Below are 21,168 nucleotides of genomic sequence, written 5' to 3'. Positions count from 1 at the left end.
GTGCATCATCATGCTCTTGGTCATTGTAAATTGTCCTGTGATCAGGCTAGGGTTAAATCAGGGGGTTGCTGGGAGGCATGGCCAATAAGTAAATAAATAAGTTGGTCACATGGGTATAATTGGACAGCACGGCTCCTTGGGCCAGAAGGGCCTGTTTCAATACTGTATCTCTAAATAGTAAAATTAATAAAACCAGGCAGCCTGTTTAACACATGGATCCCTGGCTTCTATCTACTCTTTGTCTTCCTCATCCGCTGGGGCAACACAAGGTCCAGCACCACCTTGGTAGCTGCAGTGGCCAAAGATTTTCTTCTAATCCGAATTTTGGGAAGAGTGCAGTGTCGATGTCATCTGCTGAAGTGTCACATGGTAAAAACACACTGAAGGTGTTTGAACGAGTGATAATATTCACCGAGGACATCGCGACTGAACACCTACTCGCCTTCCGCTCTTGTCCTCCTTGATTTCGATCTTGCTCGGCACTTTAATCAGTGAGATATGAAGTCAATCACGGGCTCGCGGTCCATCTCCAGGCTGCACTCTCCACTCCAAACCTCACCTAACTACATGTGCATGTGACAAATAAATCTAATTGTTCTTTCTTTAAGTAGCTAATGTGGGCATAAACAACTCTGGATCAGTTCCCGTTTTCCATTTCTCAGGGTCATTCTTGCTTGAGTCAAAGCAGAAATGAAGCTTTTGTCCGATTCCAGACAGATGACTTTGTTCTGGACATATATTTTATGGTAAAGACATTTTAAAAATTTAATTATGTCTGAGTCTATTGAATAATGGATGTTGAATTGGTTGAAAAAAGTAGCAATCAAATGGGTCGTATCCTTTGGACACCAGTCATAGTATCTTACCCCTCAGTGGCCTCTTTATTAGGTACTTCCTGTATCCAGTAAAATGGCAACTGAATGTATGTTTGTGGTCTGCTGCTGCTGTAGCCTTCAAGGGTTGACACGTTGTGCATTCAGAGATGCTTTTCTGCACACCAGTGTTGTAACGTGTGGTTATTTGAGTTGCAGTTGCCTTAATGTCAGCTTGAACCAGTCTAAGCATTCTCCTCTGACCTCTCTCGTTAACAAGTAACACATACGAAATGCTGGAGAAACTCAGCAGGCCTGGCAGCATCTATGGAAAAGAGTCGACGTTTTAGGCCAAGATCCTACAACAGGACTCCAGCATTTTGTGTGTGTTACTTGGATTTCCAGCATCTGCAGATTTTCTCTTTTTCTCCTCTCATTAACAGGGCATTTTTGCCCACAGAGCTGCCGCTCACCGGATATGCTTGTTTTTGTGTGTTGCACCATTCTCTGTAAACTCTGTGAAAATCCCAGGAGATCAGCAGTTTCTGTGATACTCAAACCCTTCCCGTCTGGTACCAACAATCATTCCACAGTCAAAGTCACTTAGATCACATTTCTTCCCCATTCTGATGTTTGGTCTGAACAACAACCGAACCTCTTGACCATAATGCTATTATGCATTGAGATGCTGCCACGTGGTTGGTCGATTAGACATTTGAATTAATGAGCACCTAATTAGTGTATATTGCTGGAACTGTGGGCAGTGATCGAGTTGCTGAACCCATTGAGATCCAGATCTTCAGGTTTGTTGCATGACTGGATGACATGTACAGAGTACTGTATACAACCGGAAATCCTCACCCTTCGCAGAAAACATAAATAAATAGGTAGTGAGGAAGTGTCAATGGGTTCAATGTCCGTTCCAAGACCGGATGACAGGGGGGAAAAGCAGTTCCTTCAAGCTTCTGTACCTCCTCTCTGATGGTAACAATGAGAAGAGGGCACGTATTGAGTGATGGGGTTCCTTAATGATGGACGCTGCCTGGTGTAGTTTTTTTTTCTGTGTTGTTTTTTTATGTAGTTCAGTCTAGTTTTTTGTACTGTGCCATGTAACACCATAGTCCTGAAAAAACGTCGTCTTGTAGCAGTGTGCTACACGCAGCGCTAAAATAACGACACGGAGTCGGTAAACTGCAATTAAAGAAGATTTTATTCGAACTTCACAGCCTTGCTTTAAAGCCTCCCTCATCCCGCCCTCCCCGGGAGCGGATGCTGTAAGGGGCACGTACTCACAAACCCCCGCAGGCTTTCCCTTTGTTGGTGAAGCAGACCTGGACTTTGTGCCGGCGCGCTGGCTATTTGTGAGCCGGTTCGAGTGCGCTAGGAAGTGGGTCGCCACAGTCTCATTTTTACTATGTACTGCACCTGCAGTTATGGTCGAAATGACAATATAAGTGACTTGACTTGATTAATGCACCCCGGCTTATGATAAACTTCAGTAAAAATTAATTACAAAAAAAAAAGCAAGTGCTGATGACTAGCAGGCTGTGTTTCTCAAACAGAAACTGACTGATGGTCTTTTCATTGCTTGCTACCAACCGCAGCTTGCCCTTTGGCACAGTAAGTTTTAACTCAGAAATTTCTACAGATGTACCATGGAGAGCACTCCGACTGGCTGTTTCACCGCCTGCTATGGCAGTGGGGGCTACTACACAGGTTTGAAGTAAGCTGCCGAGAGCTGTAAAACTAGTCGGCTCCATCACGGGCACTCGTCTCTGCAGATTCCAGGACACCCTCAAGGAGGAGCAGTGCCTCAAAAAGGCAAGTCAAGTCAAGTCAAGTCACTTATATTGTCATTTAGACCATAACTGCAGGTGCAGTACATACTAAAAATGAGACGACATTTTTTCAGGACCATGGTGTTACATGGCACAGTACAGAAAACCAGACTGAACTACATAAAAAACACAACACAGAAAAAAAAACTACACCAGGCAGCGTCCATCATTAAGGAACCCCATCACTCAATACGTGCCCTCTTCTCATTGTTACCATCAGAGAGGAGGTACAGAAGCTTGAAGGAACAGCTTTTTCCCCCCTGTCATCCGGTCTTGGAATGGACATTGAACCCATTGACACTTCCTCACTACTTATTTATTTATGTTTTCTGCGAAGGGTGAGGATTTCCAGTTGTATACAGTACTCTGTACAATCTCTGATATTAATTTGACCATTGATTAAGCCTTCTTAGTTGTTTACATACTGTAATCCATAAAAGTAATGGCATACGTCATTACGCCCGCATGTCAGAAGTGTGCGCCTCACTAAATTATAACTACAAGTAAATGATGTAAACAAGCTATCCCCAGCTCTGTGTCTTCCTTTCAATTAGTTTTATGTTTTGGAATTACAAAATGTAACACAGACTTCCGAGGTTGAGAGAGTGGACGGCTTTTCCACTTTAAAAACTTTCCCCCACAGGTCTCCTGCCCTGGATACCAGAGAGACTTGTAGAGGAACGACATTTTCATTTACATCTAAGTTATAATCGCTGAGTTGTACAGTTCTGAACTGGGTCCACGTAAGATCAAATCAAGTTATGGTGGTTGCCATATGCACAAGTACAGTGAGATACAGGTAGAATGAAATAGCTGTTTGCATCTGCATTATAATTCTGCAGATGCTGGAAATCCAGAGCAACACACACAAAATGCTGGAGGAACTCAGCAGGTCACCAGCTGTAATGGGCTGGGCTGATCAAAGCCAAAACACTCAAACCATTTCGAGTCTGCAGGGAAATGTGGTAATAAGCGCACAAGCACAACAAAGTAACTTAAACACAACTTAACATCAGTGATGCACCATCAATAACTCACACTGCGACATAAGGCGAGATATCGGCTTTTATTGACTGGAAGAAGGAACCAGGAGTGAGTGTCCATCATACTATGTCCTGGAGACTGAGGCCGAGCGTCAGGCCTCAGATCGCCTTTATACAGGGGCCTGTGGGAGGAGCCACAGGAGCAGTCAGCAAGGGGGCGTGTCCAGACAGGCACATAGTTCACCACAATCAGAAAACAGAAAGCACAAATAAACCACGCTAAATGCTACATAGTCAGTTACAAAGATTCCCAGGCTCACCATTTGCGGTTTCCACTTAATTATTACCGTCGTCAGGGGACTTTATTGTCTCTGTTGTTGGGGGAACTCTGCATTCTGACTTGTTCCTTGACCCTTGTTCAGTCCTAGGCACCAATCGATCGTGATTCCTCAGTCTAGATGAAGTCCCAAGAGCTGAGAGAAAGGTCCCTCAATAAATCGGGGTTCAATCCAGAAGCATAACAAGACACACAGACAAACTATTTGATGTTTTGTTCTCATGCCACTAGCTGAGCAAGGTTTCTTTCATTCAAACAACTCGTGCTCATCGACAGACATCCTGATGCCACTGTGCCTGAGGCCAGGGAAGACTCCAGCTGCAATCAGCAAATGTTTAACAAACTGACATAACTTGTACAGACACCTTACATGCTGCGAGCTCACGAAGAGTTAAAGTGTTACTTGGAGCTGTTCAAATTCTCATCTAATATTTTTACAAAATTTAATACACAGCAACACCAGCATGTATGGTTCAATAGGTGCATTTAATGTCAGAGGAATGTATACAATATACATCCCGAATTTCTTTTTCTTTGCAAACATCCACGAGAACAGAGGAGTGCCCCAAAGACAGTTAAATGTTAGAACCCCAAAGCCGCCCACAGCTCCCCCTCCCATTCACAAGCGGCAGCAAAGCAATGATCCCCACCCCCATCAGCAAAAAAAGCTTCGGCTCTCTCCACCGGGCACCCAAGCATGCAGCGAAGTATCAATAAAGATACAGACTTGCAGTACCCCAAAGATCTCTCGTTCACCCAGTAATTCGACATTCCACATAAGGGAAAAAGGGGTGGCACTGTTTCACGGTGAGAGGGGAGACATAACAAACAACTCTCTGACTTATGATATTGAAAGTCCGTTGCGTCACTTTTTCTGAGCTCTGCACCCGGAGAGCCGGCTCCGGAAAGGCTCAGGTCTCTGGACTCACAGTCAGCAGCTGACGCGCTGCTCTCGATGTTCCACATTCTCCCGCGATGCCTTGAATCAGCCCATCTCCAGAGCCACGAAAAGTCTTCCAGGTCACGCCCTTGGGATATCAAACAGAAGCTAATCATGAGCCCCCGAGAGTGGGTCTCATTCCCACAAAGAACTGAAGTCAGAATGTCAGGGTCTTCAAAAGAACCTTGAAACAGGGAAAGAAAAAGATATCAAAGATAGAAATAGAGCTGTTTCTGAAGATGCAAACTAAAGAGTTGCCGTTTAGCGCCATCTTGACTTTGCTTCGCCCCGCACCAGCAAAGAAATAAACAGTCAAAGTTTTGGGCCAACATCAACTGCTTATTCCCCTCCATAGATGCTGTCTGACCTGCCGAGTTCCTCCAGCATTCTGTGTGTGTTGCAGCAGCATTATATGCACGTTGAATCAGACAACATACAAGGAGTAAATTAAGATTCAGAATACAAATTTATTTATCACAGTTACATGGAAACATAAAGTGAAATGCGTCGTTTGCGTTAACAGCCCGCACATCTGAGGGTGTGCTGGGGGCAGTCTGCAAGGCATAGAACATAGCGCCAAAGAAAAGTGCAGCACAGAAACAGGTCCTTTGGCCCATCTAGTCCATGCTGATTTAAGCTGCCTACTACCATCAACCTGCACTGGGAACACAGCCCTCCATACCCCTACCATCCATGTAGCCATCCAACCTTCTCTTAGAAGTTGAAACTGAGCTTGCATGCACCACTTGTGCTGGCAGTTCATTCCACACTCACAAAACCCTCTGAAGGACGACAACAGCAGATACCTGGGAACACCACCACTTGGAGATCCTCCTCCAAGTCACACACCATCCTGACTTGGTAACGTATCACCATTCCTTCATCGTTGCTGGGTCCAAATCATGGAGTTCCCTCCCTAGCACCACTGTGGGTGTACCTACAGCTCAGGGGCTGCAGCGGTTCAAGAAGGCAGCTCATCACCACCTTCTCCAGGGCAACTAGGGATGGGCAATAAATGGGTTCCAGATGCTATCAACATTGAAGCGTTCCCACAACCAAGCACCATCCATTATTAATGACCCCCATCACCCAGAGTATGCCCTCTTCTCATTTTTACCATCAGAAAGGAGGTACAAGAGCCTGAAAGCACACACTCAATGATTCGGAATCAGCTCTGCCATCGGAATTCCAAATGGACATTGGACCCATAGACACCACCTCACTTTTTTATTATTTCTGTTTTCGCACTATTTTTAATTTAACTACTATATATTTATTGACCGTAATTCATTTATTTTTCTATATTTATCATGTATTGCATTGTACTGCTGTTGCTAAGTTAACACATTTCACAACATGATTTGATTTCTGTGCTCCGACCTTTACTCCACTTGCTTTATCCCCATGATGATAAGGCTAAGCACAGCTCCAACGCCACACTCATGTTTACCGAAGACACCACTGGTGTTTGCCCAGTCAGAGGCAGTGATGAATCAGCATTTAGGAGGGAGATTGAAAATCTGGTTGAATGGTGCCATAACAACAACCTCCCACTCAATGCCAGCAAAAAACCAAAGAGATGACTGCCAGCTACAGGAGGAGAAAGCAGAGGGGCACAAGTCATTTCTCTTGAAGGGATCATAGGTGGAGAGGGTTGGAAACTTTCATATCAGGAGGGTTGTCCTGGGACCAGCAAGTAAGTCTCTTCACAAAGAAGGCTTGACAGCACCTCTGCCCTTTTGCACAGATTCTGCAGGACATCTGAAACTTTGAAAACTTCTATAGATGCTCTGTGAGAGTATCCTGACTGGTTGTATCACTTCCTGGTATGGAAACACAGGAATGGAAAACTCTCTCTCTCTCTCTTTCTTTCTTTTGCTCTCTCTTTCATTCTTTCTCTCTTTCAATTTTTCTTTCTTTCCTTCTCTCTTTTTCTCTCCTCTCTCTTTCTTTCTATCTTTCTTTCTTTCTCTCTCTCTTATTTTCTCTCTTTCTTTCTCCTTTTCTCTCTCTCCCTCTCTCTGACCATGTGCCTTTCTTTCTTTCTCTCTATCTCTCTTTATGTTTTTTGCTTTCTTTCCTTTTTAATTCCTTCCTTCAGTTTTTCGCTCCTTCCTATATAAATATAAACTGTTAGCTTATTGGAGTTTTTCTGGCCAATCACCTGGATCAGTTAAACAGATAATCGGCAAGATGAAAATCAGATTTATACAGGTTCAGTCGACGTTATGTGATCGCCTGTGTCACTCTATGTGTGATAGAGCAGGAATGGAAGGATTGGAAGAGGGTGTAATTCATTCCTGGTTTTATGAATCCACAGTCCCTCAGGATCTCTTTATTATAATTCATAATTTGTATATTCAGAGTTCAAGAGGCATTGTCTGCGAAGTATAGAATTTAAGTACAGGCAGTTTATACTAGAACTACATACATAAAACATAATGTATATAATTCATACACCACTTTAAAGAAGAGATATGATTGTCTGGGGAGACTGCAGAGATCTCCATTATGTCATCAGCACTGGAAATCTAGATGAACTGATGTTGCTTTTGTTAGTTTCTTTTTGTTTGAGGTGGGAGAGGGGTTTGGGGACTGAAGTTCTTGCTGTCTTTCATGTGGGGGGAGGGGGCTTTGGGGGCAATGTTCTTACTGTGTTTCATGTGGAGGCTGAAGCTCTCTTTGCATTTTTGTGGGGGGGAGTGGGGGATTTGTGGGCCGATGATCTTGTTGTGGGGGGGGGGGTTGAAGATTGTAATGCCATTTTTTGCATGGAGGGGGCTGGTTTGCTGTTTCTCTTTGAGCTGACTTCCATGTTTTTCTTTGTTTCATGGCTACCTTGAGAAAAATAATCTCAGAGTTGCATACGTACTCTGATAATGAGAAAATAAATGAACCTTTGAAGAGAGGAGGCCGAAGGGGATGTGGATACCAGTATATCAGCTTATGGAGAGCTTATATAAAATAAATAGGACCCATTTCCCCTAGCAGACTGGTTAAAAATACAATGTGATTGGATTAAAAATAAAGATATTTGGATTAAATCAAGATATTAAAGGAATTATTTTCTGCTAGGTGTTATTGGGAGTCTGTCTCAAAAAGGAGTAAAGACAGAGAAGTTCACATCATATCTAAATGCACTTGGATGTGCACTTAGAGTCATAGAACAGGCCCTTCAGCCCATCTAGTTCATGCTGGACTGTTATTCTGCCTAGTCCCATTGACCCACAGCTGTGACATGCCTCCTAGTGACTGAAGATTGGAACTTAACCAACATAGACATCTAGGCCAAATAGCCTCCTGCCTGTATAGTTTCCACTATTCTGTTCCACCTACAAGTAATAACAACACAGTGCTCCCACAATTAAGTGTGACATCTTTATATCAAGTCAAGTTTATTGTCATTTAACTATATACATGTATACCATCAATTGAGACATTTCTCTGAACCAGGGTGTAAATTACAGTAGTATACATAACACACAATAACTTGGTAAAGTAAGAATTAAATCTACAAATGAATTACACAGAAATAAACAAATTAAATAGTTTATATTAAATATTATAGGGTGAAGTACAATTTATTTGGTGACACTTTGAATGTGATGCAGCAGAGAGTTCAGAAGCCTAATTGCCTGGGGGAAGAAACTGTTTCCCATCCTGACCGTTCTTGTCTTTATGCATCAGAGTCTCCTGCCTGATGGTAGAAAGTCAAAGAGGATACTGGATGGACAGGTGGGATCGTTGATAATACTAAGGGCCCTGCGTACACAGCGCTCCAGATAAATGTCCCCGATGGACAGTAGGGAGACCCCTCTGATCCTCTCAGACGTTCTCACGGTCCTTTATAGGGACTTTCAGTCCAATGCTCTGTTGCTCCCATACCAGAGGGAGATCCAGCTTGTCAGGACACTCTCAATGGTGCACCTGTAAAATTCAGTTAAGATGGTGGGGAGGCAGGGGGGAAGTGCTGGGGGGCACTGCTTGCCTCATTCTCCTCAGGGAGTGGAGGTTCCTGTGTGCCTTCTTAGTCAGGAAGGTGATATTAGGAGACCAGGTAAGTTTGTCCATGATGTGAACTCCCAGGAACTTGGTGCATTTAACTCTCTCAATGGAGGAGCCATGAATGTGCAGAGGGGGATGGTTCATCTGCACCTTCCTAAAGCATGCAGAGTTATTATTTCATTCTTTGTTATTAAGGACTCCAACCATCTGGGCCATACCCTTTTCTTGTTGGTGCCATTTGGCAGAAGGTACAGGAGCCCGAAGACCTACACCTAGGCATTCAACAACAGCTCCTTCCCCCATTGCCATTCTGAAACTCGATAAAGAGATCACGAAAGACTGTGGATCAATAAAATGAAGAGGGAATTATACCAGAAGGTTAGGGTGAGGGCAAAAAGCTAATTTTCATGGCATTGATATGGCTATGTATGCCCATGACAATAAGCTTGAATTTTAATTTAAATGTTAAAGTTAACAAGAAAATAGCAGCAAGGTTTTTAATTTATTTATTACCCATCAAACTCTTATTGATTTACTAACCAAAGAATTACTTTAATTGATTTCAAAGCACTGGCCAAACTTTGAATTCACGACCTTTCATCTTAAATTTCACTCTTAATATTCAATCAAATCTATGTTGCTGGCGATTTTCTTAATAACTTGTGACATTTTCTAACTATATAAAACCTTTGCTGTCAAATCGATCAAATATTTGGTTTAACTTTCATGCACACTCAGGTAGAAAACGTCGAATAACATTATGCTTTAGTTTCAGTTTGTTTTATTCATCAGATGACGTTTATTATTTCTGCATCCTTTTAAAAAAAAGTAGGGGCAATTCCATTAATTTGAGCCTGGATCAAACTCAGGGTTGACCACATCGGCGCCGATTCCAGTTTGCTCAACTCCGCATGCGCAATGAGTTGTCAGGCGGTCTCGGCGGTTGCCGGGGCAATCGGGTGACGCCGGTTGCCGGGCGACGTTCGGTTTGGTTTCCCGGCTTGCACCGGGAAAGGGAAGGCGGCGTTGGCCGAACAAGATGGCGGGTAGTGTGCAGTTACTTTGCTTGGCAACGAGCAGTGGCGTGCCTCTGTACTGCAGGAGCAAGGGGGAGAGCAGGCAGGTAACTCACTGTGTTTGACACAAAGCCTCTGTTTAAAATGATCCTTTACTTACAGTTGTGTTGATCATTAAATATTGCTCAGCTAATTTTGTTGGTTAGAAGGTCAGTGTAGTTTATCAGTTCTGTAGACATTTATTATCATGCAGGGAGTTCTCTACATAATTAGATTGAAAATAGGAGATATGATATCTACTAGAATTACCATGTCTGATTACTTTGAATCAAAGATAGTCTTATTTAAGAAAATAAGTTGTTTCATATGGTTGACTGGTGTTAGTTACTGAACCCAAAGTACCTTGGGAGAAAAAAAACTGGTCATGAGTTGTCCCCTGATGTACTTGTGAAAGTCCTTCAATAGTGTGTAGGAAGTTATAAGATTTAGATCCAGTGGTGAATAAGAGAACAGGGATATGTTTCTAGATCAAGTTGGTTTGTGACTTGGAGTGGGACCTGAAGATGATGGTTATACAGCCTTCTCCATGGCACATGAACTGGATTCAGAGAGGCAAGATTGAGTAGCCTCTGTCAGTTGTCTATTGCATCTTGTATGTTACAACCAATATTCGTAATGACCAGTGTGCACAAAAATCTTGGGCTGAGCTATTTTTGCCCAGTGGCGACAAGATGTGTGCACTGAATAACTTCTTCTGTAAAAAGAGTATAAATAAGCCAGCTTCAGCTTCAGCTTCAGACAAGTTATTGCAAACTCCACGTTCTGCATCAAAAACCAGAAAAGGAAATGTGATTGTGTACATTCGAGAAATATACTTAATGTGCCAATGAGGTAGAGGGTGACAACCTTTTGTGTGCAATTTAAATTCCTTTGTGTGCCAATTGTAAATGATGCATGCATGCGCACACACCTTAGAGGGAGCATTGGTTACAACCATTGTCTGCTGATAGGGAGAGATGTGGGTGTCAAGGTGATGGTTCAATCGCTGATTGGTATATAAGTTACGAGTCATCCAGTCTCACTACAAAGTTGCTCTCAATGTGGCTACCAGTACATTGATGAGATGGCCAAGCACAGAAGGCCTTGCCAAACATCTGTGCTCTCTGTCTGTCATAGCCATCTGGAGCTCCTGGTTGCAAGCCATGTTAATTTGCCTGTGTTCTCACAATGTATGTCCTCAACCTCCTCCACTCAGTGAAGCCAAATGCAAACTAGATGTGTTCTGCCTGGATAGTCTTTATAACCTGATTGTATGAGCATTGAATTCTTCAATTTCAGGTAACCTGAGCCCTCTTCTGTTACTTTCCCTCTTTTTCTGATCCACCCAGGTCCCCATCAACCAATTTCTTTCCATTTCCACCTGCTCATCTTCCATTGTTCTCACCTGCCCACCCTACCTCCTCTATTTGGGTCCATTCTCCTTCTTCCTTTCTTATCAATTTTGATCTCCAGCTTGTTTCCTCCATTCCTCAATATCTCCATCTCCCCAAGTTTTGTTGATAAACCACTCTTTCCTTCCCACTTCTGATCTTCATATCGCCCCTCTTCATCTGGATCTAACCACCCTTTGCCACCTTTCACTTCGATGGTTCAATTTAATTCCAGAGAATGTGTATAGTATACAACCTGAAGTTTGTACTCTCCACAGACATCAGAAACAGAGAGGGAAAAAACTCAAAGAAGGAATGACAGAAAACCATATGAACCCCGAAGTCTCCCTCCCACGCACAAGCAGCAACAAAGCATCAACCCTCCACACTCTCCCTCCCCCCACTTGTTGCAGCAAAAAGCATCAACCCCTCTCACCATCCACCATTAGAAACTATTGTCCATCTCAGCACTTGGACATCTTAGCAGGCCCACTCTCTCACTGATGGGGGAGAGAGTGATATTGCTCTTCCCCTCAGCTCGCTGTTTTAATGTTACAGTTTGTAGCGTTGCTTATTTTGAGCTCCTTGACTTGAGAATCAGCAAACTCTCTCACCATTGAGAGAGCGAGAGTGATCGCTGGAGTACAGAGCCCTCCAATAGCCATACCCACTGTCTTGAAATTTTGATCTCCTGTGATGCTTCAGTGGGTGACATCAGTGAGGAATTGTGTTGTCCAGGGTCACACCCAAAGATGCACGTCTTCCAAGCTGAACCTGGAGATTCTGAAGCACCAGCTGCCTGGTGAGTTCCGAAGAGTGAGAACCCACTGTTCATGAAGAATAGTTTGCGCACTGCTGTAGATCATGGACTCTGACAGAACCCCAGCCACCTTGAAAAGGGAAAAAGAAACATGAGAACAGAAGATGTAGACTGCTTCGTGGATGAACTGGAGGAAGTAACCCAGGTCCACAAAAACCTCTGGTGCCATCTTTAGCTCCTCCCACTCTAAAATTTACTATCTCAATCCGGATTAAAGATTGGCTTCATCTGTCACCTGAACACCAAAGCGTTGAAACGTGCAGTGAAGTGCGTGTGCTGTTTCAATGACCAACGCATTCTCAGGATTTGCTGGGGACAGCCCACTATTGTTGCCATGCTTCTGAAGAAACTTAGTGTGCCCAGTACTCACTGACCCTAAGCAGTATGTCTTTGCAATGTGGGAGGAATCCCATGGGCACAATATACCATCTCCTCAGACAATGGATTTCAGAATCAGGTTTAATATCACAGGCATTTGTTGTCTTTGCAGCAGCAGCACAATTCAATACATAATAGTAGAGAGAAAAACTGTGAGTTACAGTATGTGTATATATTGTAACACTTACCCAACAGGCTGGTATATGTCCAGGGGAAAAGGAGATCCAGCCACTCACCAATCCCACCTCCCGTACACGCAGGTGCTGTGAGAATCGAGTTTATGCCTCGCGCCTGCCCACAGTATCAATCCCACAACAAATACCGTTAAGAAATACACTTTAAAGAGTTTACTAAAATGAAAAGAGTATTAGGCAATACAATATATATGCAAGGGAAACAAACAAAACAAAAAGGCGCCAACTTATCAAAGTTCAGTCAGTTTAGTGCACATCGTTGGAGCTCAAACATCGAACCATTCGACCCCTCGTCGCTTGCCTCCGACCTCCACGTCTTTGCACCTAGGACCATGCCCGGTGGTCTTCCGAGCAGTGCAGCGCACGTCCACCTTCCTCGACGTCTTCCTCCTGCTCTCTCCCAAAAGCCCGCGAAAAACCCCTCCCCCAAGTTCCCAGCCTCACAAGACAAAATAACATTCCCCATTGGTTAACAAATGATTACAATTACCATATCAACAAGTATAAAGCAAAACAACTGTGAGAGAAACACTTATCAAAGAAGCATTCCTACTCTTAACAAACCAAAAAACCCATTTTGAGTAACATACACAGGACATTGTACATTCTCTCCCCACCAGCAAATGTCATGCCCTCATGGCATTACCAGAGTTCCCCAACGCTTCTTGCAACACACAAAACCCAACCCAGGTGCAGAAAACAGTGACATAACTACCCAGAGCAGCAGAAATCACACTCGGTTCTCCTGGCACTACATATGTCAACCGCTCCGGGGGGCGCCTAATCCTCTGAGATCTCCATACCCCTTCTGCCCCACTGGGCTCCCTCTTCATCTGCGAACCCACTGTTTCGGACTCCCCAGGTCTACCTGACAGACCCTCACCCCCTTCTTCACGGAGGTCCTCCCTCACCTGAGATCTCTCCGGCTCACGCTCGGGTTCCACTTTCTCTCCTCCCATTGTTGGCTGCCTCTCCATCTGACTCTCAAGACCTTCCCTCCTCTCACCCAACTCAGTATGGGAAGGGCCAGGAGCCTCCTCTTCTGGTACTGGAGCGCCAGCGAATGGGAACAGGGCCCACTCATCTGAGTCGTCCTCTTCCGAATCGGTAGCCATTCCCGGGTGAGGGACCCGTCCCCGCTCTTCAGCAGCAGGCTCTTCCCTTTCTCCGCGCCCTCGCAGAGTCCTTGTACTAGGTGCAACCTCCCTCTCGGGCTCCTTATCCACCTGCACCGCTTGACCCAGGGGCAGCAGGTGATTCCAATGGAGTACCTTGATAGGCCCTTTTCCCATCCTCAGGTTTCACCCGGTAAACTGGCAGGTTCGGCATCTGGCTCTCTATTACATAGGGGCTGGCCGCCCATCGATTGGCCAGCTTGTGCTTACCAGGGAGTCCCAAATTCCGTAAAAGGACCCGGTCGCCTGGCAACAATTGGACAAACTTGACCTTTCGATCATACCGCATCTTATTTCTCTGGTTTTGTTTGGTAGCCGCCGCCTCAACCAACTCGTACACCCGCTGTAACTCCCTCTTCATGTCGGACACGTACTTTAGATGGGACTTCCCGGGTAATTCACCCATTTCACCCCCAAAACACAAGTCAATTGGCAACCTTGCTTCCCGCCCAAACATCAGACATTAGGGCGAGTACCCTGTAGCATCATTGCGAGTACAATTGTAACAGTTGTCCAATATGACGACTCCATCTACTTTTCTGCCCAATCTCCAGCGTCCCGAGCATATCCAACAGGGTCCTGTTGAACCTCTCTGGCTGAGGATCTCCCTGTGGGTGATAAGGGGTAGAACTGGATTTCTCAACCCCACCATAGTCAGTAATTCATGGATAAGCCGGCTCTCAAAGTCCCGCCCCTGATCACTATGGATTCGCCTGGGAAGGCCGTAATGAACAAAATACTTCTCCTATAACACCTTCGCCACTGTCGTCGCCTTCTGACCCTTAGTGGGAAATGCCTGAGCATAGCGAGTGTAATGATCCGTGATGACTAAGACATTTGCGGTGTTGCGGGTGTCAGGCTCAATCAACAGGAAATCCATACATACCAAGTCCAGAGGTCCCGCACTCTGCAAGTGCGACAGTGGAGCCGCCAACGCTGGCAGGGTCTTCCTCTGGATGCAACGACTGCACCCCCTACAGTATTCTTCGACTTCCCCCCTCATCCAGGGCCAGTAGAACCGGTCTTTGAGTAATCCATAGGTCTTTTCCACCCCCAAGTGTCCAGAATCATCATGTAAGGCCTAGAGTACAACCTGTCGATACTCCTCCGGCAGGACCAGTTGCCAACCGCGGGGTTGGTCCGGAGGCGCCGTTACCCAGTACAAGATTTGGTTCTTTAACTTTAACCGAGACCACTCCTTCAACAACAGAGGCACAAATGGGTGTTTCACCTTCTCAGCCAACGCCGCATCCCCCTTCTCGACCGCTCTCCCCACTGTGCCAATGCCCGGGTCATTTTGCTGAGCAGCTACCACTTCCCCGGGACTCAGTTCCAGCAACTGTTTAGTCCGCAGTGTGGTCAGGTCGCAGTAAGCTAGGGGTATGGCGTCGTCAAAACCCCCCAAGTGGTCCATGGCTCTTTCCATCCTCCCTCTTCCCTCGGCCTTCACGGTGATAGCAAACTGACACATCGCCTTCACTCCAGGGACAGGGACACTCTCCCACTCCTTGTCCCTCTCCTGTCCCCCCGGCTCCCAACGTGACAAAGCATCCGCATTGACATTCTTGCTTCCGGGGTGGTACCTCAGGCTGAAATCATATACAGACAAGGCCGCCAGCCACCGATGTCCTTTGGCATCCAGCTTCGCCAAAGTCAAAATATAAGTGAGAGGATTGTTATCTGTTCTCACCTCAAACTTGGCTCTGTACAGGTAATCGCCCAGCTTGTCCACCACCGCCCACTTCAGCGCCAGGAACTCCAACTTGTGAGTGGGATTGTTTCTCTCAGATGGCAGCAAGCTTTGACTGACAAAGGCTACCAGCCTCAATGCTTTGCCATGCTCCTGGTACAGAACAGCCCCTAGACCCTCTTGGCTGGCATCTGTGTGCAGCACATATGGCTTCTGGGGATCGGCAAAAGCCAACACTGGGGCCTGGGTCAGTGCCCTTTTCAAAGATCGGAACGCCTCTTCACATTGATCATCCCATCTCGAGCCAAAAGGTTCCGCCAGGTTCCAGTATCCTCCAGCGTCCTGCCTCTGGTTCCCCGTCCTCTTCTTCCCCACCGGGGGATAGCCACACAACAGCTGAGTCAACGGGTGACACACTTTGGCGTATCCTTTCACAAATCGCCGGTAATACCCACAGAACCCCAAAAATGAGCGCAGAGCACCCACTTTCTGGAGTCTCGGCCAGGTGGTCACGGCCTCTATCTTGGTTGGATCAGTAGCCACACCCTCTCGCGAAATGATATGGCCAATGTACTTAACCGACGACTTGCAGAACTGGCATTTGTCCAGGGAAAGCTTCTACCCTTCTTCATTAAGCCGGCCCAACACCTTCAACAGCCTCTCCTCATGTTCCTCCAAAGTCGATCCAAACACTATCAAATCGTCCAGGTACACCAGCACCTCCAACAGATTCATATCCCCCACAGTTCTCTCCATGAGCCTCTGGAAGGTGGCTGGGGCTCCCGATATGCCTTGGGGCATTTGTTCGAACTGAAAGAACCCCAGCGGGCAGATAAAAGCGGTCTTCTCTTTATCGGCCGCACTCATCGGGATCTGGTAATACCCACTTCTTAAATCCAGCACACTGAACCACTTCGCACCGCTCAGGCAGGCCAACGCATCTTCGACTCTTGGGACAGTATATTGATCAGGGACAGTTCGCCGATTCAACGTCCTGTAGTCAACACACATGCGCACTCGCCCATTCTTCTTCCGTGCCACCACTATTGGGGATGCATAAGGACTTCGAGACTCAGCTATGATTCCGGCCTCCTTCAACTTGCACAAATGCTGCCGCACATCTTCAACATCTGCCGGAGCCAGCCACTGGGATCTCTCTCGGAACGTGGTATCTTCCGTCACCCGGATGGTGTGGCGAGTGCTTTTGGCGCAGCCAACATCAAACTCGCCCCGAGAAAAAACAGCTTCCATCTTCAGCATCTTCTCCTCTAGCCTGCGTTTCCACTCTGGCGACACAGGGGAATCCCCGAAGTTAAAGGCTTCAGCGGTCAGCTCCCTTCGATGCTCCGATCCCTCCCCGTTAGGGAACCTCACTGGTGCGCTAGACATTACCGTCACCGGGAACAGATGTGCCAGCGGCATTCCCCTCTTAAAGGTGATTTCTCTTGCCGTAGTGTTCCTGACACTTATAGCTATACGCCTCGCATGTACCACCCCTGGTCTCTGCACTTCGGGCCTCACCAGCGCCCCTGCCGGAAATCGTGTCTCCCCTTCAAGATTGTCCGGGGCGTCTACTAACAGGGCCTCGCCCGTCGGCACTCCTGGGAATCTGGGGGTCCCCATCACTAGTGCTACCTCCCCTGGTCGGATCACCTTGGGCCTCGCCTGCGTACACCACACCGTCCCTCGTTTACACTCCGGGTCCAGCCCTTGGGAGGCAACCCCTTCTTCGAACACCGCTCGAAACATTGGATGCACCGAGAGGGTCTCCAGAAAGTCTTCCCCCCCCCCTTCTCCTTACAAGCTCCCAGGAGCCATCGCACAACGGGGGAGTTAGTCCCCACCAGGAGGGCAGCACCACCGGTTTCCACCGGGTCAGGACACACCATCACCAACTAGCTTCAGACACTCCCACATCGCCCTCCGAGAACTCTAATCTCACCGATAGGTACCCATCGTACGGGTAGTCACCCTCGCTCACACCCCAAATCTGCAGGGTGTCAAATGGGGTTATGTGCAAATGCTTTAGATATTGATTGTAGAAAGACCGGTACAATAATGTCACCTGCGATCCTGTATCAAGAACAGCTTTTGCGTAAACTCCCTCTATCTGTAGACCCACATTGGCACGGGGTCCTACCAGCCCATCCGGAATAGAGGCGTGGGCACCCAGTGGTCTTCCGGCTGATCTCTGGGAACATGTTCCTCCAGAAGCTCCAGTCCGTTCCCTCACTGAGCCTCTCCTAAGTTTCCCGACACCTCTCCCTTCTTAGTCGCAGGGGGGCTTGTCCTCCGCAGGACTCCTTGTCTCTCACAATCCCACCTAAAGTGTCCCTTCTCTCCACAGCTATAGCACACCCTCGGCTGCCCACAGTCCCGCCTGAAATGCCCCTCTTTCCCAGGACGGCTCCCGCTCCCAACCCACTGCACTGGTTGCCCCCGGGAGTGGGTACCTCCCCTGTCCCTGCCCTCCAGAGGGGGGGTCCCTACTCCCCTGGGGGTTGTCAATCCTCCACCCAGCCACCACTTCCTGTATCGCTGAAGATCGCTCCAGTAGGCCCGCGCCCCTTTTCCACCCCAACTCTCTCTTCCTCCCGCACCTCTCTAATCAGTTGCCTGAACGATGGAGGGGGGCCTGCCGGATAGTCCACGCCATCTTGTCCTCCTCCAGAGAGCCACTGAATATCTGACTCATCCTCACGCTAGCCACGCCAGGCGCCTTCACTACCCCCCAGCGCCGCAACCCCGTAAGCATCCCCTCCATCCAAAATATGTACTTGGAGAGCTGTTACTCTCTCTGTTGTTCCAGGAGTTGGAACTCTGCTAAAAGCAGCCAGGGTTCCCCTGACAACCCAATCGCTCCCTCCAAAACTTCTAGGCATTCCTCCACTGAGGCCCCAGGCTTCTCAGCTTTCAACTCCCGGACTATGTTGGCTGCTAAACCCCTCAAACTTCCCACCAATCGCTGCCTCTTCTCCTCCTCCGAGCCTGGCCACTCCTCTAACATCAAAGACGTATGCTCGATCCAGGTCTCATAGTCCACCTCCCCGTCCAGAGTAGGCTTGGCTCCGGAGAACACCCCCAGCTTCAGCTGTGGCCTCTCGGCCACTCCCACCAGGGAATTAAGTGCGGCTGCCAGCTCCGAGGCTTCCACCCTACCTGGGGAGCGGGGCTTAGTCACGACTCCTTCCTCCCACCTCCCTTTACTAGTGCCAGGCACCTCTCTGGGGTCCACCTCTAGCTCTGGCTCCTCAGCCTCATCCTCGGAGAGGGTGTGGAGCCCCCACGGCCCCGCCTCCCCCGGTACACTGACCGTCACTGGCAGTTCCACCGTCCTGACGTCAGCACTCGTACGAACCAACACCCAGCTAGACTTTACCTCTTTACCACACCGTCTAGCTACCAATTCTACCTGCCCAATACCCTTCACCGAACTTAAACCGCGCACTATCGCGTCTCCCGAAACTCGAAAATTCAATCCACTCACTGCACAGGCATACTGCACCGGTACACCTTCAAATTCGCACCAGCTAACAATCTTATCTCTGTCCATCTCCGCTCTGCTGCCTGCGCAATTCCACAGCCCCTGACAATCCAATCCAGGACGAGCACCCCACAAATGTAACACTTACCCAACAGGCTGGTATATGTCTAGGGGAAACGGAGATCCAGCAACTCACCAATCCCACCTCCCGTACATGCAGGTGCTGTGAGAATCGAGTTTATGCCTCGCGCCCGCCCACAGTATCAAACCCACAACAAATACTGTTATGAAATACACTTTAAAGAGTTTACTAAAATGAAAAGAGTATTAGGCAATACAATATATATGCAAGGGAAATAAACAAAACAAAAAGGCGCCAACTTATCAAAGTTCAGTCAGTTTAGTGCACATCGTTGGAGCTCAAACATCGAACCATTTAACCCCTCGTCGCTTGCCTCCGACCTTCACGTCTTTGCACCTAGGACCACGCCCGAGCAGCGCAGCGCACGTCCACCTTCCTCGACGTCTTCCTCCCGCTCTCTCCCAAAAGCACGTGAAAAACCCCTCCCCCAAGTTCCCAGCCTCACAAGACAAAATAACATTCCCCATTGGTTAACAAATGAATACAATTGTCATATCAACAAGTATAAAGCAAAACAACTGTGAGAGAAACACTTATCAAAGAAGCATTCCGACTCTTAACAAACCAAAAAACCCATTTTGAGTAACATACACAGGACATTGTACAATATTTAATTTAAAAAAGTAGCGTAAAAAAAATATATAAAAAAAGTAGTGAGGTAGTGTTCATGGGTTCAATGTCCATTCAGAAATCTGATGGCAGAGGGGAAGAAGCTGTTCCTAAATCGTTGAGTGTGGGTCTTCAGGCTTCTCTACCTCCTTCCTGATGGGAAGAATGAGAAGAGGGCATGTCCTGGGTGATGGGGGTCCTTAGTGATGGCCACTGCCTTTTAGAGGCACCGCTGCTTGAAGATGGCTAGCGCCCATGATAGAGCTGACAAAGTTTACAACTCTCTGCAGCTGATTTCAATCCTGTGCAGTAGCCCCCCCCCACTCCCACCCCCACGCACATCAGCAGGAGGTGCAGTCAGTCAGAATGCTCTCCACAATACATCTGTAGAAATTTGCTAGAGTCTTTGGTGACATAGCAAATCTGAAACTCCCCTTGAAATGTAGCCATTGTCGTGCCTCCTTTGTAACCATATCAATATGTTGGGGAGTAAACACGAGGAAATCTGCAGATGCTGGAAATTCAAACAACAACACACACAAAATGCTGGTGGAACACAGCAGGCCAGGCAGCACCTATAAGGAGAAGCATTGTCGACGTTTCGGGCCGAGACCCTTCATCAGGACTTCTCCTTATAGATCCACTTCTGATCCCTCTGTGAGTATGTGTTCCTCGTCTTACCCCTTCCAAGGTCCACAATTAGTTCTTTGGTCTTACTGAGGTTGTTGCTGCAACACCACTCAACTGTCTAATATACCTGAACGTGAACCTACCGATACTGGCAGTGTGAAGGATTACACTAACCACAACACCACCATGCTGCCCTAGACGAAGAGTCTCAACCCAAAACATCAACTGCCCATTTCCCTCTACCAACGGTGCCTAACCCACTGAGTTCCTTTTTTTGCTCATTCTAACACTGCTTGCTAATAACAGGAGTAGTGCATTCAGTTAGATAGTCACTGTCTTTAATATATAAGTCTTGGTTTTTGTCTCTAAAGGTTGTCAGTTTTAAAAATTTGCCCTTTGTCTCAAGTTTTTTTATATGGAGGGAGATATTCCTAGACTTTCTCTGTGAATGAAGAAGAGTTTCCCAATGGTCTACATCCTGAGGTGACTCCTATAGCTGCCCTGTCCCTCCCCCCACCTTAATTTGGATTCTCCCTCCAGAAGAGATTATATTCGGGCCGGTACGGTAGCATTTAGCATAATGCTGTACTGTGCCAAATGACCATGGTTCAATTCCTGCTGCTGTCTGTAAGGAGTTCGTACGTTCTTCTGTGACCGCATGGGTTTCCTCCCATATTCCAAAGAT

General features: G+C 46.9%; 1 protein-coding gene across 9 annotated transcripts in view; it reads left to right on the top strand.

Annotated features, from left to right (window-relative positions):
• The first annotated feature begins 9,887 nt into the window (after positions 1-9,887).
• Positions 9,888-21,168, top strand: part of fuz (fuzzy planar cell polarity protein) — a 52,497-nt gene continuing 41,216 nt past the window's right edge. For 5 of the 9 annotated variants that reach the window (XM_059953459.1, XM_059953460.1, XM_059953458.1 and 2 more), the window contains exon 1: positions 9,888-10,038. In XM_059953459.1, coding sequence (XP_059809442.1) covers positions 9,955-10,038 — 84 coding nt within the window. In that variant the 5' untranslated portion in view covers positions 9,888-9,954. The remainder of the gene's footprint in view (positions 10,039-21,168) is intronic. The other 4 variants (XM_059953461.1, XM_059953467.1, XM_059953466.1 and 1 more) reach the window with 3 other exon arrangements.

The sequence above is a fragment of the Hypanus sabinus genome, chromosome 29 (assembly GCF_030144855.1).
Source record: "Hypanus sabinus isolate sHypSab1 chromosome 29, sHypSab1.hap1, whole genome shotgun sequence".
Classification (NCBI taxonomy): Eukaryota; Metazoa; Chordata; class Chondrichthyes; order Myliobatiformes; family Dasyatidae; genus Hypanus; species Hypanus sabinus.
Note: the sequence above shows the minus strand (reverse complement) of the source record. Positions and strands in the feature narration are given on the sequence as shown.